At 32.2% G+C, this 18,041-nt stretch overlaps 2 protein-coding genes across 3 annotated transcripts; one reads left to right on the plus strand and one right to left on the minus strand.

The window, feature by feature from the left end:
• The first annotated feature begins 142 nt into the window (after positions 1-142).
• On the plus strand, positions 143-571 carry LOC132291122 (probable CCR4-associated factor 1 homolog 1). Its single transcript, XM_059790236.1, has one exon. It carries the CDS (start codon positions 143-145, stop codon positions 569-571), a length of 429 nt encoding a protein of 142 aa, XP_059646219.1.
• A 274-nt stretch (positions 572-845) lies between these two features.
• LOC132291123 (calcium/calmodulin-regulated receptor-like kinase 1) lies at positions 846-8,910 on the minus strand. Of its 2 annotated transcripts, none has more exons than XM_059790237.1 (8): positions 8,650-8,910; positions 7,231-7,598; positions 5,930-6,083; positions 4,055-4,181; positions 2,602-2,687; positions 2,412-2,483; positions 1,905-2,108; positions 846-1,461 (listed from the first exon to the last, which is right to left on the minus strand). In XM_059790237.1, exons 2-8 carry the CDS (start codon positions 7,542-7,544, stop codon positions 1,126-1,128), a joined length of 1,293 nt encoding a protein of 430 aa, XP_059646220.1. In that variant the 5' UTR covers positions 7,545-7,598; positions 8,650-8,910; the 3' UTR covers positions 846-1,125. The 2 variants fall into 2 exon arrangements, with proteins under 2 accessions (XP_059646220.1, XP_059646221.1); XM_059790238.1 differs by having other exon boundaries at positions 7,231-7,618.
• Positions 8,911-18,041: the final 9,131 nt, after the last annotated feature.

Genomic DNA, 18,041 nt, shown 5'->3' on the forward strand with positions numbered 1-18,041 from the left:
CCGAAAAAGTCCTGGTATTAGTTTCAAAAAGAATCAGCATGGAGGAGAAGGGGTTGACACGAACATTTTCGCATCGAAGTTGAAGAGTATAGTGGCGTCTCATGATGGCAAACAATGGATTACGTTCCATGGTTTATATGATATGGCCTATATGGTAAAGCTCGTAACTAATGGTCCATTGCCGAATTCATGTCTGGAGTTCAGCGAAAGCATCGCTAATGTTCTTGGTCGCGTATATGACCTCAAGTGTATGGCACGGTATTGTGGAGGATTGCACGGGGGTGAGATTGGACTACAGAAAATGGCCAACAGTTTGGGAGTACGACGTTTGGGGTTGGCGCATCAGGCTGGCTCTGATAGTTTTTTGACGGCCAGGCTATTCGTGAAGTTGAAGGAGGTATATGCATTGGATGATGAATGGCATGTAGGTTATTTGTATGGGATCTGCGCTAAGATTGAGAGGACAAAACTAGTTACCGTTCATCCCTCGCTACACTATTTTCAACCATTTAGTCGTTGCTCGTCATCAGCATATTCGATTTGTGTAGCATTTAATCAATTGTGTATTTAGCAAATACTATGATGTAGCAATGTAGCATATTATTTCTTTTCATGAAACTGTACAGATAAGGAAATCCCCAGAATTGCTGCTTTATAACACAATCAGCTTATGTACTTAAAATATTTTGGTTGTGCTTACTCTACTCATAAAGTTGCACCCCCAACTGCATATACCACTTTGGCTAAACCCTTTTCTGGTTAGCAACATGCAATTCTTTTTTTTTTTTGGGTAAGTGCAACATGCAATTCAAAATCCACAGTTATAGACAGCTGCAAACAAGATATATGATGGTGTCTTTTTCGATAACATTGAGATGATATTCACAACATTACAAGAGTCAAAAATTACAGAGGCTGGTTTTTCTTCGTTTGAATTTCGTAATATACAAAAATTGGGATATGCAGCAAAGAAAAAGAAAATGTGCTATGCTACGCCGTACTTACAAGACGAGACACTGAACTGAATCCTAATTCCCTCTACTTCCTATAGAAACTGCAAATATATTACAAGCCAAAACCAAAATAAAGGAATGCAACAAGTCAACAAATGGAAAAACTGACAGTTTAAACTTCATATGTGTCAGCTGCGCTATCCACGGATTCCACTCGCTGGTGTTCTGTGACTGAAATCCGATTTTCTTGTTGGTCCACGTCAATGCTAAACTCTTCTGCTGTGGAAGATAAAGAGGGCTTGTGGTGCTTTCTATTGTGCTTCACTTTAAGGATACGGGATAGCACTTGGACTATGTCCCTCATGGAAGGCCGTTTTCTCGGGGCACGATTGATGCATTTATATGCAAGAGCTGCTATATCATCCAGTTCTTGCACATCAAATTTCCCATCAAGACGAGAATCCACAATTTCCTCCCACCCAACTTTCCCCTCCGAATTCAGTGCTGCCTACATCATCATAAAAAATAAATTTAATTGGAATCGGTTTTAGTCATCCAAAACTAAGTGTACTAGGCAATCCGAAATGTTTTTTTATGACAAAAAAAGAATTGTAATGACTTGTACATTAATTTTTGTTACTATAATTTCAACAGCCATTGTATAATGTTACTACTGTGGTTTTAACATATACTCTTTTAATCATTCTGTTGCTATTGAGTTCGAATTCAAAATGCCTGCTATTGAACTCATCATAGTTTGTTTAGAAAGCATTACAGTATTGCATGCATAAATATAACATGATGAGGATCAACTGTGAATAAAATCTTAGTGCCGTCATGTTGATGAATGATGCAACTAAAACCACCAACATATTATGTGCATGCTTCCATTTGGTTAATTTTCATTCACACACACACAGACACACACACACAGCGAGAGAGAGTGCTTACTAGCTCAACATATTCCATCAGACCCTGCTGTGGATTTCTGCCTGCAATAAGTTCAAAGAGCAAAACTCCAAAGCTGTAAACATCACTTTTCTTTGTAAACGCCCTTGTTGATATATACTCCGGATCAAGATATCCAAATGTTCCCCGTATATTCGACACATGTTTGTTAACCATTTCTTCTCTTGACAGCCCAAAATCAGCTACCTGCTTGAACCAATTTAACCCATATTCAAGAGTAAGCACCTTATAACACTTATAGTATGACCAATTTACTGGGAAAAAAAGAACATTTATATATAAACAACACAAAAAATACTGCTTCATCCCCTTCAGCACATATCAGCTAAGTAATATTACTTGTATTATCCAGAACTTTGCGAAAAGAGATCTCATTATGAAAATAATTTATATTGTAGATCTTCTGAAAGACGCTAGTTTGTGAGAGAATTTTATATTCGTTTCCTGCTTAGAGGCAACAACAATTAACAATAAACAATAAAGGCATACCCTGGCTCTCATGGACTGATCCAACAGAATATTGGAAGATTTGATGTCCCGGTGTATCACAGGAGGAACAGCCTGAAGTGAAAAAAGAAAACGCATAAATAAGTATCATTGAGTATAAATGCATGAGATTAGCTTACTGTGACTGCACATGAGAAACATACACTTGTAAGTTCAAATAAGATAAGTATACCCCATCATGAAGATACTCCAAGCCCCTAGCTACATCTAAAGCTATTTGAACCCTCAAATCCCAGCTCAATGGTTCATGATTTTCACCTGAACATCCAAACAATTAACACTAGAAAAGATGAGAATGATCATTAACTGAAAAAAGAAATTGCATATGACCAAAAAAGAAAATCTATACAGCATCTATCTTCTCTATTTGCAACTAATTTGATTATAGCAACTTGATCACATTAAACCATGGTGACATTCTATCAAATCACATATATAACCGTACAGGATTCAATTCGTTTCCAGTGATGAGTCCAGAACCAATGTTCCTGAACTGGATGGGACTCAACCAAAAGGCCTGCCAATTCACTGGTAAACTGGTATCCTAGCTGCACAGCCTGGGATTAAGAAAGGTGGAATTCGTAGCATAAAATTTCTTTAGAAAAAATAAAGGAAAATAATATCTTAAAACAACTATATTTAAACATTCGTACTATATGCTGTTCTTTCTAATATTTCATAGGGACAGAGTCGCTAAAAACCAGACCAACAAAACCCTAAAGTATACAGATTGACAGTTTTAAAGTGGTCCAGTTCATTTGGAAACGCTGTCAAAAGAGAGAATCAAGAAAACTTGATTCATGGACATTTGCATAAACTTTAAACTAAAAATAATTATTTAAGTTGTTGATAGTTTTAAGCTTCAACCTGTCTGAAAATTAGTCAGTCCAGAAGTATAATCCATGGAATTTAAACTACCATAAATTTTCAGGTGGAATGCAGCTGCAAAGATTTAGTCAAAATGAGAAAGAAAGACGGGAATTTTTTTCCCTCATGGCAGCAAATGTAGAAATTCATAACTCCATCCTATTCAGCCATTAAAACAAAAAAAAAAAAAACAGAGAAGCCAATAAATAGTCTGTAGAATCATATGCATGGATGGCCAAGAGGATATCTGCAGTATCACAAAGATAATTGAATTCTCGCAACCGCCAATTCAGCAACCTTATTCCTGACTGTCTTTTTAAAAAATAAAATGTAAATATTAAAATATAAAAAATTGGGTCCTTTCAAACTGTGACAAAAATATGGTGGGTCCAGCCCTGTCCATGCAATACTCTTAGACAAGTGCTTTGAGATTATCCAAGGAAAATAGTGATATTGTTTGGTTTACATGATTAGAGCCTCTCAAGTAATTGAACTATGGATATACACTAAAGAAACATCCATTTAAGCGTGTGATGGATGTAATCGCTCACAAGCCCTTCAACACTAAAACTTTAGCCATCGGATTTCTAGGAATGATGGATTTACAGAATCTAATGCCTAAATTAGATGATGTTGGTTATATTACAGTTCATTATTTGCAGAAAGATGAACATTAATTGACTAATCAAATACTACTTCCAAGAGAAAGTTTAATTTCCTATAAAGTCTTCAGAGAATAGAGTTCATTGCCAACTTACTATACAAATGAGAAGCCACACTGCCTTTACTCATGTAGACATAGATAAGCATATGCTGGCTCTTTTCTGCACAATATCCAACCAAATTCACGAGGTTCCTGTGATGTAACCTTCCCAGTAACGTAACCTGACAAAAATAAATAAATAAATAAATGGCTAAAACTGATGAACCTAACTGGTATAAACAAAGAGGTTGCTAATTACATGACACTGGAAGAACATATGAGATATATTCTGATAAAATATGTAATAATAAGTTTTCCCTGGCAGCCAGAACAAGTATACATGGTTAATTTGCAAGTATCAATGCAAAAAAAAAAAAAAAAAAAAAAAAAAAAAAAAAAAAAAAAAAAATAAAAAATTCCATCCTAAATTCGACTAAATTTACTGAATTTTTTTTCCAGACTTTAGTACGTTTGATTACCCAAACCATTATCAGGATATTTCAAAGAAAGTTCGTATTTTTTTTTTTTAGATTGTACAAGTTAATTCAACCACCAATCAAAACTGACTTTGTTGGACCAGTTAGCAAAATTAGCGATTTAGCATTGCATTAGCACCAATCCACACATATATGTTGTCTTTTGTTTTTCCTTCTCAATCTATTTCCATACATAACCTCTCAAGATCTCATTAAAATAACAAGTATATAGACTGCTACTTGCAAGAAAGATATTGAACTTCTGGATGCAAGATATACAGTGAACATTCAATTGTGCCATAAATTAATCAATTTTTTCTGAGTTCAGTTATGAAAATCACGTAAGCAAGTTAATGACGCAAGTTATAATAGAAAATATTTCAGAAAGTTATGACGTAATTTCACCCATTTCCATTGACATGACAAGTTCATTTCTTTTCAAGTTCCCCATATTATTCTCCCAAATATTCTCATACTTCAGTTGTGATTCATCTTATCGTAATAACCAGTATTTATGCAGTATATCGAATACAATTGAGAGTAAGAAACTTAAAGCAACAACAATCAAAGGAAAGGTTTACAAATTTCCTAATTGACTGGTACTCCTAATGTTTACCACAAGTAGAAAAAATGAAGACATGTTTGAGAATCATGAGTGGAAGTTATAATTTCATAATCAAGTAAATTTATCAAAATGTCATTTGGATTCATATCAGCACAACATTTTCAATCTAGAGATAAAATTTGACATATAATCATATTTATTTCCATAATGTGTTTAGTGCAAAAGTTTTTTCAACTTTTATATATGTCTAATCCCCAGATTATAGGACACGGGGACACTGTTCAAAATCTTTTTCATACCCAGTGGTTGTCTATGCAACAGATTATGTCCAGTAAAGGTGCTCAATTATTTAAAATAACCATGTATAATAGAAATAGATCAAGGAAGTATCCAGGGGAATTCCTACTAGAAGAAACATGATTCATCTTCTTCCCTTTTTAGACATTCCTGGAGGTCATGATTCTGAGCAGCATCATATCAGATTTCATATTCTTTATTTATATTTTTTCAATAAGGCATATACTTCACACATTTTGAGGTGTCATGTAATATAGCATGACATATTCATATAGCCAGTAATGTTGCAACTGTGACAGCTATATTTCTAACATTGTTTTTGGAGCCTTCGCAAATAAATATACAAATTTATGGTCTCAACACCTGATCCAAAAAATTGAAGGAATCTTCACATACTTGCAGAAGCAATATCTAACAAAACAACCAAATACAACAATGGTCAAGACATGTTTGGGCAAGTTGCAACATGATAGCTAAGCAATAAAACAACCATATATGTTAACTTCAAGACACAAGTCTTTGCATGCATGTTGTAAATAGCAATACGGTTTCAACCATTACGTGCCTAGATTTAATCCTTTTCCACCACTACCTCTGTTTGAAACTCCTTCTCCCCTTGTTTAGAATCCGTTGCAAGCACTTTAACAGCAACAGTCTCACCAGTTGACATCTGAGCTCTATAAACAGGACCAAATGCCCCTTGGCCTACCAGTGTAGTGAAATTATAGGTTGCTTTCTGTAGATCCCTGCTTTAGTATCAACAGAAACAAGGTTAGAAAAACAAAAAGCGAAAGGAGAAACTTGCAAATGGACAAGGGCAATTCCAGAAGCAAAAAAGAACTAAAGAGGAAATCTACACTTCGCAGGATAGCTGCTTTTAACAATCAATCAAAGATAATAGTGATATCTATCACGAAAAAGAAGATTCAGCAGTATTTGAAGGTTGAGAAGGAGAAAAAAAAAAAAAAAACTCAGCAAGTGTGAAAATAAAATATCCATACACTGTTGCAAACAAAAAGAAGGATATACATGCACTAAATACACATATATTCATATATATGTAAGTACACATTTATGTATCTATGCAATGGTAAGGTAGCCTTTTGCACTAGGGTAGCCCTTGCGTATTTATGCATACATATTACATCTGAAACATTTGGAAAAATGTATTTCTGTCACTACTAAAATCAAATGTGAGGCTGCATATCTGACTGAGCATTCTCTAGTTCTCATACTAGGTGCTGGTTTGGGAAAAAAGTTGAAAGCATCAACCAGGACCAGTCCCGCCAATGCAAGGTGCTAGACCTAGGACTGATAGATGTGGTATCTAACTGTTTGAAGCTAACAAACTAAATTCCTCTCAGTGACATTGAGGGATTAAGGAATCAACCCAGCCAAACATTTAACTATCCTGTTCAGCAATTAAGGGATTAAACCCAGCCCAAAATTTCTCCGGTGCAAAGAGATTTACCACCATATATTTGACAATTTGTACCAAGTATCCAACTTGTTTTTCCTTTCAACATATATACTTATTTTAGTCCGATTTCATTGCAAAATCAATTTGATTCAAAAATTCAGGAATAGGAAGGCCTCACTATATCTCAATGATGCATGGCCTTTTTCTAGTCTGTAGATATTGGAGAAATGAAGTACGGGATTAAAATGTGAAAATCGTGGTGGCCATACAACATTATGAACAGAAGTTAAATTTACTACAGATCTACAAACAAGGCTATATGAGTCTGGCAACATCATTACAGCCTTCACATTCTCATCGCATAATATCCATCCATGTTAGTAAAGAACAGTTAGTTTGAAATCAAGTGATAAGGTAAATTAGTTTAATCATCAAATACCAAAAGAAAAGAAAAAAAGGAAAGAAAACCATACTTGTAAGAGTATTCAAGTATTCCAGAAGCAGAAACCACATTAGCCCTTTTAAGTCCTCCAATCCATAATGAAATGCCATTCTGCCCAGATGTTTTGGGTGATTCTGTGCCAACAGATGAGTCTGATAATATTGTACAAGAATCAGCGCCATTTGCACGTATGGGGATGGTTGCTGCCCTCCGGGAACTGCTATTTCCTATCTGTGAGCGTTTCCTATGGCACCTAATGCAGAACAGAGCAAATATGGCCAAAAGTACTCCAATTACCACCCCTATTGAAATCCCAATAATCAGTCCAGATGACTCTCCTTTCATCTCCTTGTTTGTGCTATGCTATTTTCTAGTCAAGCATCCAGTCCATCGACAAACCTGAAAAATCGTCGATAAACCTATAAACAAAACCAAACCAAGTAATTCGTTTGTTTCCAATGTTATTGTCAACTCTTGAACTCAATAGCATGAAACTTAAGGAAATTCAAGTTATTTAAAAAGGCCAAAAGGGAATTGAGGAAAATATTCGCAAAAACGTGTAAAATAAAATTCTGAATGTTTTATAAATGGTCCATTGTTGTACCTGATAATATTAGACAAAGCAATCTGAATACCATATAGAGAAAATGCCCTCAGAAAAACAAAAGCCTTACACCATATTATCCAATAACGGTTCTCACCAGATTTAATAAACATGAAGTGTTCGAAAGAATTAATAAAGATAATTAAAAAAAATGAACTCTATACCATCAAAATTTGATTATTATGAAATGACAAGACTCAGCAAGGATAGTCCAAATACAGCTTGAAGATAGTTCTACATATGCCTGATCAATCACACTTATATGAATCTAATCAAAGTTTTTTTTAAAAAAGTCAAAAACTAACAGATACCAGTCAAAGTTCTATCTGAAACAACAATTACGAGGAGAGGACCCAGAAAATTCAGAACTCAACAACAAAAGAAAAGTCTAAAAAAATAAGAAGTCAAACGTCAATTTGTTTAATATCTACATTGGTTGCTGAGAAAATGCACAAAAAAAATATTAACAGCGAACTTCAATTGCGGATTGTTCCATATGAACAAAATCCTCTAACAAATTGAGCCTAAAACAATAACAAATCGAGCCCAAAACAACTGCGAGGCGAGCTTTTAGTAACAGAAATGAACGTATAACAAATTCCGCTTAAATCCTCCAATTTTCTCAGCAACCAAACAGGCGTTTAGGATAAACGAATATTAACTAAAGAATTCAGACAAGTAAGAGAAACTGGATATTTTTCAGATCAAGAACAGATCAAGTTTTGGCATCGATCCATAACAAAAATTACACCGAAAAAAATAAATAAACAGATAAAGTACCTCCTAAACATGTTTAGAAACAGAGAATGCAACACATTTAAAGAATTAAAAGGAAATTCATTGTACCTGTTGATGCAGTTGATACAGTCACATGATTTTGGAAGCAGAAACTTAAGTGTGTGTTGAAAGAAAACACTTGGATGGAATGGAATGGAATGGAATTTGCGAGGGCAATGATACGAAGGACGTGACGAAGAGGAAGGAATCTGATGAGCGGAGTTGAGCGAACGCAACGCCAAATGAGATGTGTTTGGACAGAACACGAAAAACACTTGAAGCATCACACGAAAAACAAAGTCGTGAAGAATAGAGAATATAAAAATGATAAAAGAAAATTACAAATAGGAGTATTTTCGTAAAGTATTTTTTAAATTTCCCTGGTCGCCAGTTTGTACAATAAACGCGCCTCAGGGGGAAAGAGAATTTTTATACATTCCGAAAATACCCTCATATATATATATATAAATACAGTATACACACACACCGTATATAACTCTATATATAAATCATCATCCCCTCTCCATGTTCATGTTCGTGCCCCAACTTCCCCATATTACAGTAGAAAAGCAGCCAATGGCCCACTACCCTCCTCGTTTCGGAGTATTGTTTAAGTTCATTGAATTTTTATTTATTATAACAAATACCATTGAGGTTAAATTACCCTAAACTCCCTCGTATTTGTAAAATTCTCCCTTCTATATATTTTTAAAAAATAAAAAATAAACACCCCAATTTACCAAAAGTAGCAAATTACTCTCTCTCCCTCTCTGGCAGGATGTTGAAATTATGATATTAAAGTAATCATCTGCAATATATGTAACACAATGCTTATTGTTTTGATAAAAATACATATATAGATATTAAAATAAAATATTTTTTTAAATTAAAACAATAGATTCGTGTGTCACGTCTATGATCTTTTTAACTCCAGAATTCTTACTCAAATTATGATAATTGTAACTTTTGATCAATCAATCAAGTGTGTTTGTTGAAAAAAATAAAAATAAAAATAAAAAATAATAGAAGAAAGTATTTTGTAACTTTTGATATTATAAGTGTGTTTTGTACAATTAGACTCAAGTAGTCCTGACCCTGAAAGGGTCTTTAACTTCACTTCTATCTTTAAAATTTTAATTTGTCAAACCTATCATGCTACAATGACTTTGACAAAATAATTTAATGTTACATGACCTCAATTCCGTCACCAAATTATTTGTACAAAAATACACAAGGATATTTCACTTCTATATATATATATATATTTGTACAAAAATACACAAGGATATTTCACTTCTAAATATATATATATATGCATCTATATATTTAAAACTCCAGTCATAAGATCCTCTTCATTTTTTTAACGAAGTAAACGACACAGTTATTCCTCAACAATGGCGTATAGGAATTCTTTTCGGGATGACCGTGAAATGTGATAATAATACGTACTCATTTCATTCTTTTAAAGCAGCAATCATTTAATTTGGTCCCACAGAGGCCAGGAATGCTTTTAGGTAGAAAATTGAATGTCTACCCAGAAAAATAAAAGTAAAATAATAAATAATAAAAATAAAAGAACAGTGTCACATCAAGCTTTATATTGGTCGGATGTTTTGCTTGGTGTGAGTAAATTACAATCCTTTAATTACAATTAAAGAAGAACAGAGTTACGATGAGAACGAATTCTTGTAGCATTTACCTTTAAGAATGGTGTGTGTGTGTTTGTGTGTGTGAGAGTGTGTGTGTGAGAGAGAGAGAGAGAGAGATCACGTGATTTGGCAAATGAAATGGTGGTTGATGTTGGCGCCTTGGCGGTTAACAGATGTGGAAGAATGATAATGGCAGTAATCAACTGTGAACCTAACCTACCAAATCTGAGTAAAAAATATCAAAATGTGAAGGAAACAAGAGATGAGAGCAAAGGACAACTCATTTGACCAAGTTGAAGATGATTTTTTTTAACATATTTTGACATTTTGAAAATATATATATATTTGGACATTAAGATGTATCAAAATCTAAATACTGTCTCAATTGATCATTAGTTGGCCACGTATCCCATTAAAAACAAGATATATATTTATATAGAATATTTTTTCCCTGTATATTTTATATGTTTCTTTCAAATAGTTGAAATAAATAGGGGTCTTCATAGGTACATCTACCATCCTGTTAGATGGATGAAATTTTTTGCAATCTAGTCAGTCTTTCATATAATAATAACCCAAGTACATGCGTGGGTATGCGATGGTTTATGTGATGTACATGCACCTAGCTACAAAATATTAGAAAACTCATCGTAAAAAATGTACACGCCATCGTCTATCAATTTTGTCACATAAATTTAATGAAATGGTGCCTTTCACGACTTGCTATATTGTTTTATAAAAAGAAAATTGTATGATACAAGGTTGTGGGAAGCTGAAACAATCTTTTGAAAAACCGAGTTTCACCACTATTAATTATAGCTAATTACAGAAAATTGACTAAAATATAAAATTTTACTTCTCTTGATATTTTAGCAGATACTATTTTTAAATACAAAATATTTTACAAAACAAGATTGGCACCCAAAATGAATATTTGGTCTATCTAGACATGACAATGTGAAAATAAGAGTTCAGGTCAGCAGAAAGGTAGAAGAAGCATGATCGGATCCCACTTTTAGTCACGTCAACAAACATAAATAAAATCTCTCTTTAAAAAGATCAAACCCATACACCAACACATCTAAAATGTACTATCTAAATTTAAGTTTTGCGTACTTGTGTAATTTTGCTTTGCACTTCAACACACATATATGCCTTACTAATTTGGCTTGTAATTATAAACTCACCTTACTTTGCATTTAGTTGATATTATAGTGTAGTTTACGGTTCTTCACTCGTTTAGCATACACCGATTGCATGTTACGTCATTGACTTTATGTGTTAATTCTAGTGTTGTATGGTGCAAAAGGTGAAATGACTATAAACAATAAATCATAAGACGGTTGTTTGTAAATATTTTTTTCGCAATTAACCCCATAAAGTATATGAGGTTTCTTTAGTAATTTTGGAGTGAAAAGGCTAATTCCACAGGTTCCAAAAGTGGATTCAAAATACATAAAAAAAGGTGGGAACGGAAAGGATTGCGACGGCGTTTTTGCATTTATGATAATGATATTCGGAGTTCACTTTAGCAGTAAAGAGGCTTTAATAATTATTGCTAAAAACGGTCAAATAAACCCAAACAAAAGCAGTAGAAAGCTAAAAGCTTATGGACACGAGGAACCGTAACGTCTATAATTGATATTACACGTGGGCTTGTTGGATTGTTAAAATTCCCAACACAAAAAAAAAAAAAATTTTATTTGTTGGTTTTTGAATGGGTCTTTTGGTTATTATTTGTTGAGCAGTCTCTGGTTACCATCAAATATAGTCAATTAGATGTAATAGGTAAGTTGATTGAATCAATTTGAACTTATATTGTGACAACACGATTATCCAAAACATTTCATATTGCTTGCTTATTTGACTAGCTCCAGGTTCAGATTTCTTAAAAATCACTCATATGCTTGAATTTGCTCAGAGTATTGACTATCATAGTTGTCACTTTAATTAAAATTTATTTATTCGTGATCAATAAAATTAATTTTAAGCAACAATAATAGTTTCAAGGTTCTACCAAAAAAAAAAAAAAAAATTAGTTTCAAGGTAAAAAATTAATAAAATTTTAAAACTAATATTTATTTATTTATTTATTTATTTTGGTAATCCCAAAAATGTACACATCCTTCTCTGCCTGCATGCAATGGCAACATAAGTGTTTGTGCTTGTTCCCTGTGTCCTTATCATGGCAAGTCTTTGTAAAATAACTCCGATTGAGAAAAAAAAATAAGGTGTTAAGAGACCCTCTTGGCCCAACCCTAGACACTCTAAGATCCTTTTCCAAACCTGCTCCCATTTCAAGTCAAGAGATATATAAATAGACATCTCATTACATTGATAGGGATGTTCACAGCGACTTACTGCTTAGGAGTCGAAAATCAAGAATTGAGTTATTTATACCAAGCATTCTTCTTATGATTAGATCCAACCTCCTCATCCCTACAAAAATAATAATAATAATAATAATAATAATAATAAAATATTAACGCTCTTCCTTTCAAAGGAAGGATTAAGAAAATCTTATTAATTGCAGCTTTCTCATGAACTCGAGTAAAAAAATAGTTCCCCATTCAAAGAGGTGCAATGCAAGCAAGAGAAGAAAATGCGCCCACTAACACTCCCCCAAAACAGATCACCAGATGATACTTTTCATTGATTACAATGCATTTACTTGGAGGCAAAGATTCACCCAGTTACTATTTCATGGGTTGTGTGCTTGTCAATGAAGTTTGTCCTCCTGCTCCTGGGTCCATGTGCCTGTGCCCAAACACGTGGATCCATGTGAATTTGTTCTCTCCAAATTCCAATCCAACCTCATTTCCATTCAATTATAAAACATTGGTTTTGAGACTAGTTTTTAATACATCATTCATATGTAGTGTCGTTTATGTGGACTACTTTTTCAGAATTTGTATAATTACTTTTAAGAAACTGAAAATACTATACTTCAATTTAATTAGGAAAGGTGTTAATGAGTTCTTGTTGTTAAGAGGTGTTGGGCTTGGACGGGTACACAGCATCTAACGATTAAATTTTTAAGTCTAATGAATGATGAGTGTTCGGCTTATTACAACTGATATCACAACAGATTTAGTATTTAACTTGGCGTTATACAAGTTTTTTTTTTTTTTTTTTTCACTGTTTGCGTAATGAAGCATGACATTTGGGCTCAGTTTCAACTTCGCCTGCCAAAAAAGAATAAGGCAAATGGGCAATTGGGATTTGGGTCCATGGACTGGACCACCACAAGTTCTATAAATGGACTCTGCTACGTACATTATGGTCATCAATGTACGCTGAGAGTAGGCTTTATAATGGTGCAGATTTGACGGGAAATTCGAAGTCGTCGCAAGTCCATTTTATTTTATTTATTATTATTTTTTTTTCTGATACATAAAGTCCATTTTAATTTTACTTATAACTCTGTTTTCTGATGCATTTTTAAGACACACGAGTCGTCTCATATCATGTTAACTACAGTATAAATCCTTCAACAGTCTCGACTTGTATTAGGCAAGTACTATTTCTTTATAGGGAAAAAAATATTATTTCTTTATAAAATCTCACACATATGTCTATTTTACAAGTCTTGTTCGGTGAATTAAAGTGTAAAGGTTTATCCTAACATCCAATGTCCCAAGTGTAAAAACAACCTAAAAACCCATGAGAACCACATACCTAGTAACCTACTAACGTTAATAACATCTTTAAAAAAAAAAAAAACCAAAAAAAAAATTTTAATTAAAAGGGGCTCTGATTTATTAGTCGGATTACGTCCATGTCTTTTTTTTAATTCAATTATCTTTTCGAAAAAAAAAAAAAAAATTGTTGACACATGTTGCACATAACGATTGAAAATTTTCTCAAATGTCAAAATCATTACATGTCAAAACATTACAATAGCAATGGGGGAAATTAAAGAGAAAAAATGATGGGAGTCCATATGATGTGATATTTCACTATTGAATAGTTGAGTTTTTGCAAGAGAAATAAGATTTATAGTCTGATAACTCGCACTAATTAATATGACTGGAATCTGATGTCATTAATATTTTTAATATCATAATTGTATCAATTACTACAAACTTAAATTAGTCAAATTTGTCCATTGAATTGATATACAAATAAAAAATGTTGAATAAAGTTAATGTAAAGTTGACACAACAATGTAATAATCTCTCCATCATTATTAGCCAATTGTGATTTGAAGGCAAATTGTTTAACATTGACTTTCCGAAAAAAATAAAATAAAATAAAATAAAATTGTTTAACATTTAAAAATTCTCAAAAGTAACGGTTCTAACACGGATCAGTTCAAATCTTTTTGAATAAATGAAAGAAATATTAAGTTTTTTTTTTTTTTTTGGTATTTTTGTTATCAAATTCTAAAAAAGAAAAGAAAAAATAAACAAGTGACATAAGCATGTTTGGTAATGTTTTTTTTTTTTTTTGTACAGTATTGCATTTATTTAATAAAAAAGACCCAAATCTGAAAATAAAATATAAAAAAAATAATTCACTTATTTTTGTTATTGTGCCAGACTTTTTTGTTAAAAATAAAAAATAAATATGGTGCAAATACAATAATTGTACAACCATTGAAACAGATTTTGTTTTTTTTTTCGAAAATGGTGAACAAATTTAATTACCAAACATGTTACGAATTCCAAATACAACATAACAAAAGCATTATTTTTACTTCATGTGAAATTAAAAATGTAAAATAGAAACGGTTAAATAGACCCTACAAAGTCTAATATTTGGTTATGAATAAATTAAAGAGTTAAATAATTTACCAACCGATAGTTTTCGATTCATCAATCATTATTATTAGTTTCCTTTTGTGAGCGTTAATGATTTAACTTTGAAGCGTAAAGTTACAGTACTTTGTGTTGTGGTTTGAATTATTGTTTTCTAAACAAATTAGCGGAATAACTCTTCTCCCTATATGCAAGTAAATATAGTGTATCTCTAATTTTTTATGTGTTTATCTCTCCCAACACTTTAATCTTACATAAACTTTCCAGTAGGAGAATAATCAGAAACAAACGCTTTTTTTTAGATGGTTAAAGACTTAAAGTGACACTTATTCAAAATAATTAAAATGAGAGAAAATCATTTTAAATTATTTTAGCATGGGCAAAAGATACCAATAATATATCAGTTATAAAAGTGAGCGTTCACAACTTCCAATTAATAATACACCAGTAATAATATTTTAGCATGTGCAAAAGATACCAATAATATATCAGTTGTACTGTGCCAAGGGCCGGAAGAGATGCCCAAAATTAAAATGAGTAGAAAGTAAGGGAAAATACGGACAACTTGTTATGACCTTAAATGAAATAGAATGATAAACAAAATTTATGTAATTAATTGCAAATAGTTAAGAAAAAGACTTTGTAATATCTTTTCACAAGTTAAGTGATAGATCATAGGATGCAAAAATATAATTATTTACTAATTTACTTGCCCAAAAAGGAAAGAGAAAAAAGAAACAAAAAAAGTTATTTATTAACTTAGATTTGTTTCTCAACGCGATATATACTTGAGAGTTTTATGTATATAACTGGATTATTTTGTTTTTCTTTTTGGGTAGTTAAGTTGAATATCAATAACAGGGGAAAAAAAAAATGAGGGTTATTTTACAAAAATATTCTATTTGTAAAGGTCTTTTGAAATTATATTCAGACTCCATAGTCCTCCTCAAGTCGTTAAATCCAACTATAATTCAAAATGGAAAAATATTTATCTAGACTACTCACCCGTAACTGTAGTCCCAATTGATCTAGTGTGGTCCAATCTTATAATGACATATTACCTTTAATTATTAAAAGTAATTAAGAAAGTTAAAAAGAAAAAGAAATGAAAGTCGGATCAATTCAATTTATTTTTTTTATTTATTGTTTTTCTAATTTTATAATTAAAGAACATATGTGCATTGTAGGAGTACTTACTTACCTAGGTAAGTATTGACATTTTCTATTATGTGGGAGTTGGAAATTAAATAAATATATTCGCATGGATGCTTCCCCATCCAATAGAAACATTAGGTTTGCTTGGAACTCAAAATAAGGTGATAAAAAAGAAAGTAAGAAATGAGAGAGAATCAGAAAGATATGGAAATTGTCACCTTGAAATTATTAATTACTTGAGGGGTACCGACAATATATATACAGTTTCATTCCATATGAATTGGTTATTTTTTATAAACAAAGGAAATGATGATTATTTATCAGACAAGAGCACCATTTTATTGAGTACGTGCTTAATAATTTTCCCTAGAACTCCCTTTGGTGCCTTAATCCAATATTGCATAATATCCTTGCAAGATTTGTTTTTTTAAAGTTAAGTAGCCTTATTATTTAGGGTTCGTTTGGCACGCACTTTGTTTTAGGCATTTTGTTTTTAGTTAAAACAGAAATAGTATTTTTGATGTAGGAGTTTTTTGGGGAAAAAAAAAATCGAAAGCACGTTTGGGAACGATGTTTTGCTGTGAAATTTTTGGGTCCGTATTGCGCATTACTGTTATAGTTTTGGATCATAAATTGTTTTCAAAATAAGAAAAAATAAAGGCTTACTTGATTTGTAACTTTGAAAATAGTTTTTAGACAACAATAAAAGACAGTTCTTTGAAAACTAACATTTTTATAACTAAATTTTTAGAAAACCGTTTTTAGAAAACTGAATCAAGCAGAGTTTTTTTTGTATAATTTTCTATTTTTAGTTTTCTAGGAGTTACAAACCAAACAATAGTTAATTTTTTTGTGTTTTGATTTTGGGTCACTGTTCACATAGTGTTTTAGAACTATGTAAAATAAAACAAGATTGCACCAAACATACTTTTGTAACTTTTATTGCCAAAATCGACACTATAGCAGTCCAAAAATAAAAACAGTATAAATAAAACGCATACCAAGCGGAACCTTAGGATGGGTTATACCTTAGGCCTAATGTCACATTGGTAATGTAATTAGAAGTTGCAATATAGTAGCAACATGTGGTGAACCACTCTTATGGAGGCAATTACATGTACAAGGACAAAGCCGCCTAACTCAAGCTGGCACACTAAATTATATATATATATATATATACATATATATATATATACACTAATAGGTCAATGGCCCAGTGATATCAGGTTCCTACTTTTCAAAAAGAGGTAAGGGGTTCGAGCCTCGGTGGAGGCATGTGCGAGCGGGCATCAATTAGGGAAAAAAAATTATATATATATATATATATATATATAGATATATAAGTGTATATAATTTATAAAATATTACTTTGTATCTCCCAAATTTGTTTTCTTTCTAAAACACGCCTGGCTTCATTATTATTATTTTTAATACATATATATAGTTATATAATTTGTAAATTATGGAGTATTACTTTGTGCCTGGGGCACGGGACTACATTCAAGTGGGGGGTTATTGCCCCCACTGATTTTTATTTATTTATTTTATAATATTATACTATGTTGAATTTTTCTTTTACAATATTTAATTATATATTTATAAAATTTTAGTATTGCCCAGTGAAATTACTAAAAATATATATATATATATATACAAATATTGCCCTTAAGTGTTAAATGGTGCTCGGTCTTTCCGTATAATGTTTGGAATGAACTTCCCTCGAGTCTTATTTCGTTTCTGAATGCTGATTCCAGCTGGCCCCACTGAATTTGGTGATGACTTAGGCTCGTGCCTTCTATCGTTCATTAGTACCGCAGCATGATTAGAGCATGATGCCTATAAGCTAGAAGACACATACAACTGGTGTTACACATCAACGCTGACATTAGAAATGCAA

The sequence above is a fragment of the Cornus florida genome, unplaced genomic scaffold (assembly GCF_030987335.1).
Source record: "Cornus florida cultivar Cherokee Brave unplaced genomic scaffold, ASM3098733v1 CherokeeBrave_3.0.0_Hap2_scaffold_323, whole genome shotgun sequence".
NCBI classification, from domain to species: domain Eukaryota; kingdom Viridiplantae; phylum Streptophyta; class Magnoliopsida; order Cornales; family Cornaceae; genus Cornus; species Cornus florida.